Genomic DNA, 14,822 nt, shown 5'->3' with positions numbered 1-14,822 from the left:
TAATTTTTGACCGGCTTGCCGAGCGATAAATTTGATAAAACGGGTATCAGTCAAAACCTACAAATCTTGTCTTGCTTGCTGCCTCCGAACGGTGTGCATACTGTGTAGCTTGGTGAAAATGCCTTGTCGTTTAGCGAACTTAACAGTTCATCCAAAATTCGTCGACCCTTCCCCGAACGTTTGTCATTGTGTTTTTGTCATAAGACAGACTTAAATTAAGCACGGTGACCTGATCCGTACACACTACTAAAAAGACAGATTTACCTCTGACCACAGTAACATATTAGTTAGGGCTCCAAATTTTATTGGAATTTCGGCCTTCAGCGCTCAAATTTCTTTTTATGCCATGTCCGTCCATCATTTATGGAATGGGTCATGATCAGGCCTGTTTATTTTTGGATATTTGGTTTTATTTTTGGAGATTCTCCAAAAAGAAGATTTGAAAACATCCAAAAATAGGCTTTTTTTGGATGATGTTTTTTCAAGTTTTTTTTATGAAATGCATGAGTCAGAGCAGTGTAAATACTGTTAAAACAGCCAGGAAATTCACAAACACACACAAAAACAGCATGTGTGTGCGGGAGGGGGTCTCCGAAACGCTAAAAAGCACTTCCACTTACTGGAAGGATCAGAGGCGACACGACAGGGGTTAAAGAGGCGGCATGGTATGAAATCGTGCGAGTGTGGTGCGGGCGGGACCTTGTGACGTAGGGCGAATACCGCCACCTCTACAACAATAACTTCGTCCACACGATGATTGGACTGAATGGCTACCTCCTACGGCAACAGGACTTGATCCAGGAAAAGAAAAGTATGTGCCCCATGTTTGTAGACACATTTTGGTTGTCAATTAAGAAGATGACCACTTGGTTGACTAGATACCGTACCAAACTCCTCGGGGTTATAAACGATAAAAGTCCGGCCTGTGCACCTCCGCTGTATTGGTGGATCCAATTTATCATCCTCGAGCGCTACCGTCACAAAGATTCAGGGACTTGGTCATCTGATCGTGGAGCATCAGGATGAGCTCCATCGCCTGGTCGAACGCCTTCGAGCTTGGTGCCCGCTGAGGACTGGGACAGTGACACCTGCGACAAGGAAGGTCCTCTGGTCAGAGGGTGCTGGACTATCAAGTTCACTAAGTCACGCAATTTCGTGGAGGATCAGAGTATGTACTCGTACTGTGCAGTCCTCGACCTTCTCGAGAATATCGACGAAGAAGAGTAGCAGTCCACGTTCGAGGCAGCCAGGATCCTTATAGTAGGGCTCATCGACGGCATGAAGAAAATTGAAGTTGCCGACAATGAAAGGGTCAACCACATCAAGTGGTGCAACCTCGCAGGCAGGACAGAACTAACACTTCTTGCTCTTTTAGATTCTAATAATATAAACAAGAGTGATACATGTATGTAAGCTACTTTATTTGCATCTCAGTGAATTGATCGACAAACACCGGGGTGGGCTGTCGAACAAGTGGACACCTGAGTAGATACAGAATATCGAAGACCAATTCCAATCCATGTCTGTCTGATACAAAATGGACGTCACTTTCAAGCGCATTATTGACGAGCAACAGTTCTTTGGACCCACATGGCTCGATGTTTCCCACAACTGCGACGGTCGAAGCCGATTTCTCGAAAATCAACTGGGAGAAAGGTCTCTACCGGGCGTCACCAACTGATTTTTATTTGAAGGGCATTCTCAAGGCCAAAGACTTTGTGACGAATATTAGACAGTTAGATCAAGATCACTGATGATGTCGATGTGTTGAAGAACATGAATAAATGATAATAACATGAATACATGAAAATAACATAATTTCGGTGAAGTTTTCTATGTAGTATTAGGACTAAAAACACCTTCATTTCTTATTTTTGGAGATTCTCCAAAAATAAAATTTGAAAACATCCAATACTAAGCTATTTTTGTTATTTTTGGAGAAATCCAAAAATAAACAGGCCTGGTCATGATGCATGACAACTCAATCACAAGCACTGGTTGACTTGATACACGAATTACGGATTTGGGAACGTATCACATAACAATTTGAAGACAGTATAGAGTATAGACCTATTGCGTAATGTGACAAAGGCCTCAAAGAAGGGTGGAAGTAAACTACATGAAAACAGTGACTTCTTGTGACTTCAATTGTTACGGTATACTTAGCTACATTGACTTTATTTTGAATTTGGATCACGCGTACGACGCAAGTAGGCTACGTAATCGCGACACATAAACGGGCTTCAAAGTAAAAGAATTTTCGGTTAAGTTTATACAGCCTATGGTTGACTTATGTAGTATTATGAACTCTCAGCGACACATTAAAAGTGACAATTTTACATATCTGCAGTACTACCAATAGATATGGCTGTAATCCAATACAAAACAAGAGAAAACAATCATTTCCGGCAATGATCAAAATATCAGCTCGTCAGTCAATCATCATAATGTTTTTATTACAGGCTTCAACCAATTAGCATGCGGGGTCGTGATTCCCCGACAGGTTCTGCGATTCTCCGCTCACTCTCCGGCGGCTACATTCAAATGCTTCGCTGGAAATATTATCGACTTTGGTGTGAGGTCTATTGATGATTTTGTATCATGAATCTACAAAATGAGCCTTTACAACACGGCGTTATTGAACTTTTCCTAATTTTGGACAGCATGGATAAATATTCAGGTAAATTATTTGAATAAAGTTCAAATTTATTCGGTAACGTTTCATAATTTTTACTTTATCTTGAGGGACAATTTTCTTACGTTTATAGCCCTACAGTAAATACTTAAGCATATTATGCAGACTACATCGATCAGTGGAAATCGAGCATTGTGACAAGATCATAACTCAGCCTTAAATTGAAATGCAATATAGGCCTTGTCGATTAGGTCTCTGGCATTTGCTGTGTTCACTCCGCGGGTCAATCGCGATTCGAGGTTAAATTTGATTAAAGTTGCAGAGCTTGTCATAACAGAAAACAGGTCGCTGGCGTCAGCGATAAGTCCCATTCTGGAGATGAGTGTCACACTGTAATCTTAAGTTACCCCCTCAGCGTATTACTAATTGAAATCCATTGGAAAAGTGTCGACGCAAATGTATGAAATGCGGTGTTCAAATAACGTCTGTCCTCACGACTCACGAGTAAACTTTAAATGATTAATTAGGAACAACTCCGCGGAGAAATCAACATATAGTCAGTCAACGGTATAAACAGAGAGACATTTAAGTTACCCTGATAAACTAGCAAACCGTTGTCTTGGTTGGTTCTGTACAATTAACGTGAGAGCGTATAAATATGTATCTAGTCGTGGTAAGTCAGAAGTTATTGAAAAGTTTGTTCAAACATTCTTCAGTTTCACTTTAGCTTCAAGAAGTTTGTAAACGACGCATGTCTAACTAACATCCATGTGCCTGTTTATCACATCGATTGTTTACTGTATTTATTCACTATAAATGCGGGACGATTATACATCGACAGATAGATCCCCAGCCGCTCAGTCACTGCCTGAATCGGTGTGCATGATATTTTATACGTTGACATTGAATATCGCCCATCGGATGTAGTGCAGATTTATGCATATCCAAAATATGGCCGACAACATATCAAATAAATGTTACAGGTCAATCTGATAAAACGGAATTAGTTCGCTGATTATGGAGGGCAGGACATGGACGAAAACCGGTTTGCTGGTTGCGTTGATGTTTCTCGTGGCAAAATGCGAGGAAACTGGAGCCACAAAATATGGTAAATATGAACGCGATTCTATTAGGTGAATCGCAATGGTTTGAAGACGCTGCATTTGTGATCGATCTTTTAAACTGAACTTTTAATCAAATTGGACCGGCATTCATAATAATACCGATATTTTTCAGATTCACCTGGTTCGATTATCAACCCGGCTCAGAGCTGTAAAGGATTGAAGAAACACAATCATTCACTTAAAAATGGACTTTATTATATCAGAGACAAGGAGGCAAGTATCAGCATCAATTTCGTAACAGTACGTGAGTACAATAATACGACTTGATATCATTTACGGCCCATGATCATATAGGCCTACTTATTGATGTTTTTTGTGTCCGATAATATCACCACATTTCGTTAGATACGAGTCGCGGATGTTAAACCTTTTGTACATAGTCAATTAGTCATTTTTATAGATGGTCACTACAACTGTTATTGACGTCTCTCAAGAGGGAATTTGTTGAGGATATGATTTCGAGATTGGTCGATAATGATGTGGGATCGAATGAAGATTGCCCAGCATTCGTAAAACCGTCTCAAAAACGCAATTTCGCTGTTCAGTGATAGATAGAGCCCGAGGAATTATCATCTGACATCAATCCAAGTTACGGTGCTACCTTAACTGCAGTAGCAATGCCATGACCACCACTGTATGAACAATTTTGTACATCATATTGGGTCGTGTCCCTAATATAATAATCATTACACGTTGACGTATTTTCTACCAGGGAAACGTCTTCCAGACATATTGCGATATGGCCGTGAGTGGTGGAGGATGGACTCTGGTCGCTTCGATCCACGAAAATAACATGAAAGGAAGATGTACAGCAGGTGATCGTTGGTCTAGCGAGCAAGGCGTCACTGGTACGCATCCACACGGCGACGGATTTTGGGAAAACCGTGCGACGTATGGGATACCATCGTCAGTCACCAGCGACGACTACAAAAACCCCGCCTATTACAACATGTACGCCAGTGATATCATGATCTGGCATGTTCCGAATGATACTCCGCTGCATGACATTGAACATCGGTGAGTATAGACGACACTCTGACACAATTCATAGGCGTATGAGCAAGAGCGTGGCTCTCCTGGGATTTTAAGATTTAAACATCAAGTGAGGTATAATATTCAAATTAATATAAAATAACTGCGACAATAGGAAAGTGATCTTTGGGCTGCCTTAGCTGATTCAACGGGCATCATTCGAATGCATCAGCTTTGCCTATTAGTATGGTACGAATTTTATTTTGCTCATGGCGCCGGAGCACCGCAAAATCAGCATAGAATTTTATGGCATATCGCGAAGAAACAATGCTCAATTAATTACTTTCTCTTGCTGGTCTGCGGCAATACGCTGGCAATGAGTTCTGCTCGAAGCGCAATCGCATTGTGAAGAAATATTTCGACATTTGTTTCCCCACGACGCGATTCAACGGTATATTTATTACAAGATCGTATAACTGCTATCAGAACGAGACCAGTATACTGATATTAAAACCGTTTTCTGTTACTGTTTTTTCGGCGACTGGAATTTCCCGTTAATATTTGGACCGTCAGTTTATTAAAAATTATTTACGAGTAATATCATTCAGGCAACGACAGTTCCTATCTTCGCTTGAGAACGACTGCATATAATCCTCGATTTGAAACAGATCCGAAATCAAGAGGATTAGCAAAACTAAAATGCGCCTTCCATTTATATTTAGAGCACTATTCAAATATTTCACCAACAATGGATTCCTACCGACTTTCGGAGGCAATCTTGCAAATTTGTACTCACATCATTACAAAATAAGAAATGGGATATACAAAGTCAACGTTGATAACGGTCCAGCAATGCCAGTGGTGTGGGCGAAGGGGAACACACAATTATATCTGGATTTACTGGGACCGAACGTAAGAGCTGAAGTCGATGGCGGATATGTACAGGTGCAGTTATTACTTCAGCGTTTACCACAAGGTTCATTCAGTACCGTTCTTTTGATTTTGAAATAAAGTTCTCTTTCATTCTTATAGAGGCAGGGTTGTAACCAAGTCACATGGTTCCGAGTCACGAGTCAATCTTACTTTTGTGGTTTTGACTCGAGTCAAGTCGAGTCATATTCAATTCACAACGAGTCGAGTCCGAGTCCAAGTCACCGCTTAAGGGGTCAAGTCCGAGTCATAGTGTTATGACTCGAGTCGAGTCCGAGTCACAGTATCGAAGTCATGTTCAGCTCATGTTTTCAATCCTGCTTGGGTGATATCGAATTCCTTGCTTGCAAAACATGGTTATTTTGTCCCTATCAGAGTCTTGGCACATGTTTGTTTAGGCAGATAACGGACAGTTCGTGACCTCATTTACCGATGCTACATATAGACGACCCAGACCGCCAATATTATAACTTTACTAATCTTAGAACTTAAAATCACATAGGCCTATCTGTTTTGTCAGTCTGATATACATCACAAATACAAGCATTCAGTTTTTATTACGAGCACATCGACGATACCTCACGAATAGCTGCTAGAGAGCCAACGAATTCACGTCTACATACTATCTGATACAGAACCAATGAATTCACGTTAGAGAATCAACAGATGCATGTTTAGGTCTTGAAAGGTATTTTCACCATAGGCCAGCATGTTGTAAAAGCGGGCATGCAGCTATGTGCATTGTGCAGTGACAAAAGAACATCTACCTTTTGATATTACTGAAGGCTTTCCCAATTGCATTACAGACTACATCGCAGTTACAGCACTGGAGAAATAATTGTACAACGGGGCTGTTCAAAAACATTTTTCAAATTTTCCGACTACTTCTTACAATTGTTAGATTGCATAAAAAAAACTCAAATTTGGCTCAATTCCAACCAGTAGCAAGCAATGCTATGAGAGAAAATTTTGGATTAATTACAAGTAGATAATTTCGAATTTTTCCGGCTACCACAAGATATTGTTAGATTGTGTAAAAATATGATTTATAGCAAATTTGGCTCAATTCCAACTAGATGAAGCGAAGTTATTAGAGTAGAATATTTTGGATATGAAAAAATAGTCGGCTTACAAGTAGTATCTTATTGTATTATATGAAATAATTTCTCACTAAAATACTCCATTTAGTTTCAAATCCAAAATTTTCTCCTCTCATATCATTGATTCTACTTTTTAAAATTGAGCCAGATTCAGTGTTCTTTTTATGCAACATAAAAATTTTATCAAGTAGCCACACAGTAAAATAAAAAATAAGTTGTTTTTGAACAGCCCTATTGTACAAACATCACATCACAACATTAGCCATTCATTATCACTCACGTGCACAATGCACGTACTTAACAAAACGTCAAATGGACAGAGGGTATGTGTGTTTTCACCGGCAGCAGATCAAATCAATGATGAGTTAGACTTGAAAAATACCAAAGTGGAAAGGAGATTCTCAGATATAATAAAGCGACATGGCCTCAGAATAGGGTTACCATATTTTGTAACACAAATTCCGGACGCTCTTTAGCGCCCACTAGCGAATTTCAAAATGAGGTATGAGCACATCGTCGATCAATACGACGTCACACTAGCAAAGCTTTGTCTATTGACTAGAGGTGGTCACGAACCGGTTCAGGAGTACGTGGTTGTGTGCTGTAAGTTGTGGCCCGGGCCGAGGTCACATTTTTTCAGCCCCATCCCGCCAAAATAAACACTGATCTTAGGCCCACCGTAGGTTCTGGGGGCTTACTACATGCATCTGGTCGTTAAATGATTTGAATGCATTATGTCAATGATATTGGTTCTTCCATATATTACTATATAATTTCATCCTCTCTACGCCCACGTGATCAGAGTTAGCGGTAGAGCTGGTGGAGGATTATGACTTCGAAAATGCAAGGAGCGTGATTGTACAATGTACATAGTAAAGTCATGCTCATGTCACATCGATAAGATTATTTATCAGCCTAATGCCTGTGCGCACTGCACAACTGAGCTATATAAACACCGCACAGCTGGTGGTTTCCAACCGTTTATGGTCGCGACTCCATTTCCAATATGAAAATGTTCCGTGGCCCAGCTCAAAATTTGATAAGCTAATTACTAGGGCGGTTTTTTTTACCTAAAAAAAGAAGAACTTTGACCTAAAAAATCAAAATTTTGACTTTTTTTTACCTAAACAAACTGAATTTTGACCTAACGTATGCAAATTAGGTATTCTCCCACATAATGTTAAAATTAGACCACTTATATTCATTTCTGGTTAGAGCTGGCTGCCCTAACGAAGTAGTTTGGCCTGAAAAAAAAACGTTTTTGGCTCAGAAGCATGCAACTTTTTACATGAAAAAAAAACAATATTTTAACGAAATCTGGCTCTATGAAGAATTCCAGTGGTTACAATATGTATTATGGTAGAATAATTAAAAAAATTTGTAGTACAACGAGAGATAATTTCCTACAATCTTGGGTAGAAAGTGCATGTCCTTACTAAGAAGCGTGCGTTCGATAGCAATAGTTGTTGGCTGACAACACTCAAGTTGCGTACACTGCCGGTGACAAACCGTGTTGCTTCATTCTGACAATGTTGTCTACGTCCCAATTTTTCATCATGTACTTCTTATTATAAGAATGATGCAATGCCCAAGAAGTCTTTCTTCAGTTAGGATATTGTGGTACGTTGACCATAACACCATGTCTATCTATTTGTTTTATTTGACCATTTATGATTTACAATGAGCAGACAATTACCCATTTACATTGGTATGCTTATAAAGTAGGCTATATAGCTGTAAAATATCAAATGATAAGTTTACCGACAGTACAAAATCTACGATACAAACGAAATGCAGACGTAAATTTTTTTTTACTTTATGTACAATTTTAACAAATTTTGACCTAACGCTACAATTTTGACAAAATTTTGGCAAATTTTGACATGTCAAAAAAAAACGCCCTACTGATTACTAATTAAAGATCGGCACATTTGCCCAGACTTATCCACGGCCTCTTTGGAAGCTGATTTTATTACGTTCAACATTTTCGCGAACCCTAAAATAAAGGCAAACTACGCCCAGGTTTAGAACCACTATCATTGAAAAGCATCGAAACGGCGTATAACGACTCTACGAATATACCGTTAACTTGTAAGTATAATTGCGATTACAATGACACTTATTTCTGTAAATAATGGTATTATTTATATTTATTTTTGATCGCAGTTTTTGCGAGGGTGGTAGTCACCACAATAAAGCCGACATATGTGATACTAAATCGCGCCCAGCGCGAAGAAAAATCTCATGAAGCATAAATCTACCCTGAAATATTGTTGTTTATGTTGATTTAGGAAATAATTATGAGCTTACTTCAAAATTCCGAATATTTTGGCATATTTTCGAAATTACTCCAGGATGCAGTTTTAACAGTGAAAATCAGGGCGTCTGGCAACTCTACCTTAGAATAAACCCACCTCTACTGAATACACACACGTTTCACTGGTGCACTAGATGCAGGAATTGACAAGCATTTTTGAACCACACTGAAGAGCATTGGATTCTTATTTTTTCTAGTCGCCCAAAAATGCTAAGAATCATCGCCTTCAAATCCACACAAGAGGTGATCAGTCTCCTCCACGTACTTGACCATCTGAGTCATTGCATTGGCTCTGATTGAACTTTGCTTCGATTGTTGGCTTGTATAATTGAGAAGTCGTGAGTACTTTGATTGCGGAGGATCTATTACCCCTTCATCACTGGATGATCTTGTGCAATGCAACGAAAGCAGTGGTGACATTGACAAATGCCGATGTCGGCAGAATTCGTCAGATGCGTTGATCTAGCCAGTAAGATTCGCAAATTTCTTTTTCTTCAAGTCATATAAAATAAGCCGAGTCAATGACTTGGGTCGAGTCATACGTAATGACTCGAGTACAAGTCGAGTCAATCCAAATATTGACTCGTGTCGAGTCGAGTTATTTTCCCATTTCAAGAAAATGACTCGAGTCAAGTCGAGTCACAAAAAAATCGTGACTCGAGTCTGGATCGAGTCATTACAACCCTGTAAAGAGGTAACAATGAGAGAAGCGTGACATGTGAATACGTCACACTTGGCAATTTCGCTACATAAGTTGCAGAGGAAAATCGAAATTTTGATAATTTTTTACCGTGAAAAACTTGTCGCTTACAAAATTCTGCCTCATGTATGTAAATTAGATGTTTTCGCACATATTGTTAGCATTGTACTAATTTTTATTTTTGGTTGGAACTGTCTGTCTTTACGAAGCATAGTTTGGCCTGAAACTTCATTTTGATGGAATATGGACCTATAAAGAATTCCAGCAGGAACACCACGCATTAGGGTAGAAATAATTAAAATTTGTAGTAGCACAACGAAAGATACTTTCCTATATCCTCGGGTTGAAAGTATCTGTCCGTATAGGTTGCCAAGAATGGAGAAAGAACGTTCAACAGCAGCAGTTGTTGGCTGGCAACACTGAACTTGTGCGTATAGACTGCTGGTTACACACCGTGTTGCTTCAGTTTGACAATGTTGTCTACATCGCAAATTTTCATCAAGGGATTCTTGATATAAAAACCAATTCCACCGCAGCATTGGTTCAGTTGGGATATTGCGGTACGTTGAGCATGAGACCATTTCAAACCATGAGTTTAATTTGACCGTTTATGATTCACAATGAGCAGGCAATGGGCCGTCTACAACGGTACGCCTATAACGTAGACTGCAGGCTGTGAAATGTCAAATGATAAGTTCACCGACAGTGCAAACCTCTTCGATTCAAACGAATGCAAGTTGCAGAAAAATATTGACTTTGTAAACAATTTTGACAATTTTTTAACCAACTCTGCAATTTTGACGAAATTGTGACATATTTTGACATGTCAAAAAGTCGCCGTATTTATAAGCAAAGTTGACAACCATACGGGATTGATAGAGGATACGTATCCTTGTATCAGTGTTGGGATGAATCGAGTCATGACTTGACTCGAGTCAGACTCGAGTCACCTTTTTCGTATGACTTGACTTGACTCGAGTCAGACTCGAGTCACCTTTTTCATATGACTTGACTTGACTCGAGTCACTTTGCTAAAATGACTTGACTTGACGTGACTCGGCGTATCAGAAATGTGGATTGACTCGTGACTTGGACCAAAATTCACGAGTCAATTTCAAGTCATCAAGAAATCGGTGTCGATAAAAATCACTGTATCTTGCATATGTTCGGATTGTTCTCGAAACGTTGGTGTAAGCATGGAAAGCGACCAATCATAGATTGATCGAGCATTTTACTGAGCCTCGATTGTTCTCTCATAAATATATTGACCGCAAACGAAGTGATCGAAGCTTATGTTGTCGTAAACTCTAGCAGTACATTAAAGTAATAAAATAGCAAAGTGTATATCCTGTCTCTGTTCTTTTACTTTTACCAAACCTCTTGTTTTATTGAAATTGAATTCTAATATACGTTATATTGCCGTCGACCATTAGCGCATGCTCGAATTGTATTATATCTATTTTTAAATGCGTAATGTATTACATCTTATCACTTCGTTTCTCCATTCTGTATTTTGGTTGGTGACTATTAACTGAGGCCATGCAACAGTTCTACGTATACGTGAGCGATACAACGTCTTCTAGCGTGTATATTTAACTCTATATTCGTTCATCAGTTCGGAATCAGTGACCACTCAATCTGTATTTCAGACAGCTAGCAGCTTACAATGACGTAATCATGCCTCACACTTCGAAAATGCAACTTGACTTGAAATGTGACTTGACTCGTGACTTGACTTGACTTGACTCGACTTGACTCGAGTCACCTCCGAAAATCGATTGACTTGACTTGACTCGAGTCACCTTTGAAAATCGATTGACTTGACTTGACTCGAGTCAAAATGTCCAATGACTCGGAATGACTCGTGACTCGAAGGTAGTGACTTGATCCCAACACTGCCTTGTATCTGTTTCGAATGGGGTCCCTGGTGACGAAAAAGTGAGAAAACACTATACAGAGTGAGAGTATCAAAATCAGAGTTGGATCAATTACATTATTTCAGTTCAATTACAATTACAATTACAATTACTTTCATGAATGTTTCAATTACATTACAATTACAATGACTCCATGCTAAAAATATCAAATTACAATTACAATTACAATTACTCCTTGCATGCTTCAATTACATTACAATTACAATTGCTGCTGTTGAACATGTAATTGAATAATCATAAATTCAACCGTGCTCCTTGACAACCGTAGCGTCGTATTCAACAACAATTCAAGTCTAGTTCAGATTGTGTAGTAATAAATGCGTTTATGTGCGTACATAGTATGCTATGTAAGATGTCATTGTGACGTAATATGCGCGTGTTTTGTATGCTCGGTAATTATGGCTCACGTAATAGGAAATGTAAAATGTTATTTACCTAATTTCCTATGGGTTAGGATTAAGGATAGGGTGCAGTATGTCGTTGAAAAAAGTATTATAATATATGCACGTGTTGGATTTGCGTATATAGTATCTAATTAAAGAAATAATATTATTTTTATCGAGGGACGTAGGAATTAGGATGAGGAGTAAAAACAAAACCGTGCTTTGTCAGATAAGACGTTATATAATATCCAGAGGTCTGGTTAGTTAGCCAGACGAAGTAACGATGCAGCATCGTGATCTGAAATCGTATTGTAGATTGTCAACCCACGGATGGATGCGCAAGATGTGAGTCACGGATGAATGCACCAACAAATGTACTGCAGAGTGCAGAGCCGGCTAAAAGCAGCAAACTTTGTAGTCCTAGAGCTGGCGATCCATGCGTTCAAATTTGATGCATCTGGTCTTTATCGTAAGCTATTGATGTACTAATTCCGAAAATACAAAATAAAATCTCGTCAGGGCAATGTAACTGCTCCAAAATAGCCGTTTAAGGCCGACTGTTCTGAAAAGTGAGAGCGCTGCAGCAGCATGACCACAACAATTACCAATTACGCCCAGCGATTGTTCAGAACAATGCCAATTCCCAGACTTTCACGACTATTTTGGGATGGTACCATTGCCTGGCAATATACTTTTATTGCGGAATCAGTGCGATACTAGCTTTCGATTAGGACCATACATATCAAATTTCGACGCTTCGATCGCCAGCTATGGGACTATCGATTCTGCTGGTTTTAGCGGGCTCAGCAGTTCGCTTCTTGGCGTATTCAATCGTGAGTCACGTGTTGCGAATCCATCCGTTGGTTAGTAATCTAAAAACCGTATACAATGGCAGCCGAGGCCAGCATAGCGTTGAAAATAAAAAAAAACTTCGCCCGCAAGGGCGCAGTCAAGGGCTTCCACGAATGGATCCACCAAATTCCTTGTCGAAATTTTAAGAGAATGCATTATAAGTCAATTATTTGATGTTGTGCTTGTCAGGTCTCAATAGCAATTTATTGTAATTGAAATTGTAATTGCGCAAAATTTTTGTCAAATTACAATTACAATTACAATTACACAAAATAAAAATGCTTCAATTACAATTACATTACAATTACATTGGAAAATGTAATTAAATACATTCAATTACAATTACAAATTACAATTTATCCAACTCTGATCAAAATTGCGTGTTTTGAGTGGATAGTAGCCTATAGTGGTTCTCAAACTGAGGGGCGCCTCCCTTGGGGGCGTGAAAGCATCTTAACGGGAAGACGAAGCTGGGGTAAACTGAAGAAAATATTCGCGTTCGGCGCGATTTACCATCAATTTATGGTTGTGCTCTATGTATAGTCCGAATTTCATATTGGAAAATCCTCTCATCAACAGTCATAACCTTCCATGCCATCAAACTATCCGTTGGGATTGCTAGCATTCTGGTTCCATTTTGGGATAGGACGATAAGGAGGGAGCGAAAATTTTCACTATCATAAAGGGGGTGTCTGAAAAAGTTTGAGAACCACTGATCTAGTAAGCCCTGTACTAGTATGTCACTGATATTTCAAATTTGATCGACATGTGTTATATCGCAGCACAGGCTGAGTGGCAAGTACACTCGAGTTTGAGGCCTTCTTATTGATGATATCAAGCACAGATGGCTCCAGTGATTGAACTTAGGCATGCGGATATGTCATATTTTTAAGTTGTGTCTAAGCGTTACTTTTGAGGTTTGCCGTCATTCAATGGACTCGACTTGCTGCACGCTATATTAAGGGTATACTATGAATTAATGTATATAATCATAAAACTAATTATTTTCCAGTTTCGGGCAATAAATCACGAGGGAAACGCTTTCGCTCTTTGTTCCGGTGTGAAGATAAAACCCGGAAAAGGGCATATCGAGCACGAGTGCATTGGAAGCACGAGTAGCGGACACGTCACTTACTTCGGAGATTTTTCAGCCATGGATTGGGAAAATAATCCCGGATGGGCAGCGTCGACAAAGTTGTTGGAGTCATCTGTTCTGATATTTTATCGATAAATATTCCCGTGCTTGTCGATACTTAATTTCAGGCGAAGTGCTGCGTATAATTCGTTTCTACAGTTAGAGAATCGAGGGTATTTGAATATAGCGCAACGTACCAATTGACTGCTGTCGCCCGTTAAAAACGAAGGACGCTAATGAACAATTCATATAACTGGGAATAGGCTGTCAGTAACACAAGTTTCGGGGTGCTCGAGTAGCCTAATTGATGAACTGCTTAAAAGGCTTTGCTTGTATAAACCATTTCTACCTGAAAGCAGTTTAAGCAAACTGGATTTTGGGGAAGGTGTTTCGTAAAATGAAGTTTGGGATAAGTTTGCATCACTGTTACCAATGACGTTGTCATTAAAACATCGTGAAATAGACGTGCATAACTATAACATAGTGCTTCTGAGATAAACAGCAAACAAATCCGGCAAAAGTGTAGACAATTGAAAAAATATCTGCTTAATTTTTCGAATATCATTGCACACATTCAATGCGATGGAAGAACTTGATACTTCTCTCAGCGACTAAACCTATTTTTAGAAATTGGAAAGGCACACGCAGTCACGTTCCATCTACTGCCACAGAATTCGTACGTGCTCGAAAAACCTTGTACACAGTTGTAAGTGGTCTGGAAGAGCAAAAGACCCTAC

At 39.3% G+C, this 14,822-nt stretch overlaps 1 protein-coding gene across 1 annotated transcript; it reads left to right on the top strand.

Annotated features, from left to right (window-relative positions):
• Positions 1 to 3,549: 3,549 nt before the first annotated feature.
• LOC145436997 (intelectin-1-like) lies at positions 3,550 to 14,289 on the top strand. Its single transcript, XM_080314172.1, has 5 exons — positions 3,550 to 3,743; positions 3,872 to 3,972; positions 4,472 to 4,776; positions 5,454 to 5,676; positions 13,963 to 14,289. Exons 1-5 carry the CDS (start codon positions 3,653 to 3,655, stop codon positions 14,179 to 14,181), a joined length of 939 nt encoding a protein of 312 aa, XP_080170298.1. The 5' UTR covers positions 3,550 to 3,652; the 3' UTR covers positions 14,182 to 14,289.
• The last annotated feature ends 533 nt before the right edge of the window (positions 14,290 to 14,822 follow it).

Source organism: Botryllus schlosseri, chromosome 4, assembly GCF_051294905.1.
Source record: "Botryllus schlosseri isolate E-star chromosome 4, Bs_hap1, whole genome shotgun sequence".
In the NCBI taxonomy this organism is placed as follows: domain Eukaryota; kingdom Metazoa; phylum Chordata; class Ascidiacea; order Stolidobranchia; family Styelidae; genus Botryllus; species Botryllus schlosseri.
The sequence above is the reverse complement of the archived record's forward strand: the minus strand, read 5'-3'. Positions and strand labels throughout refer to the sequence as shown.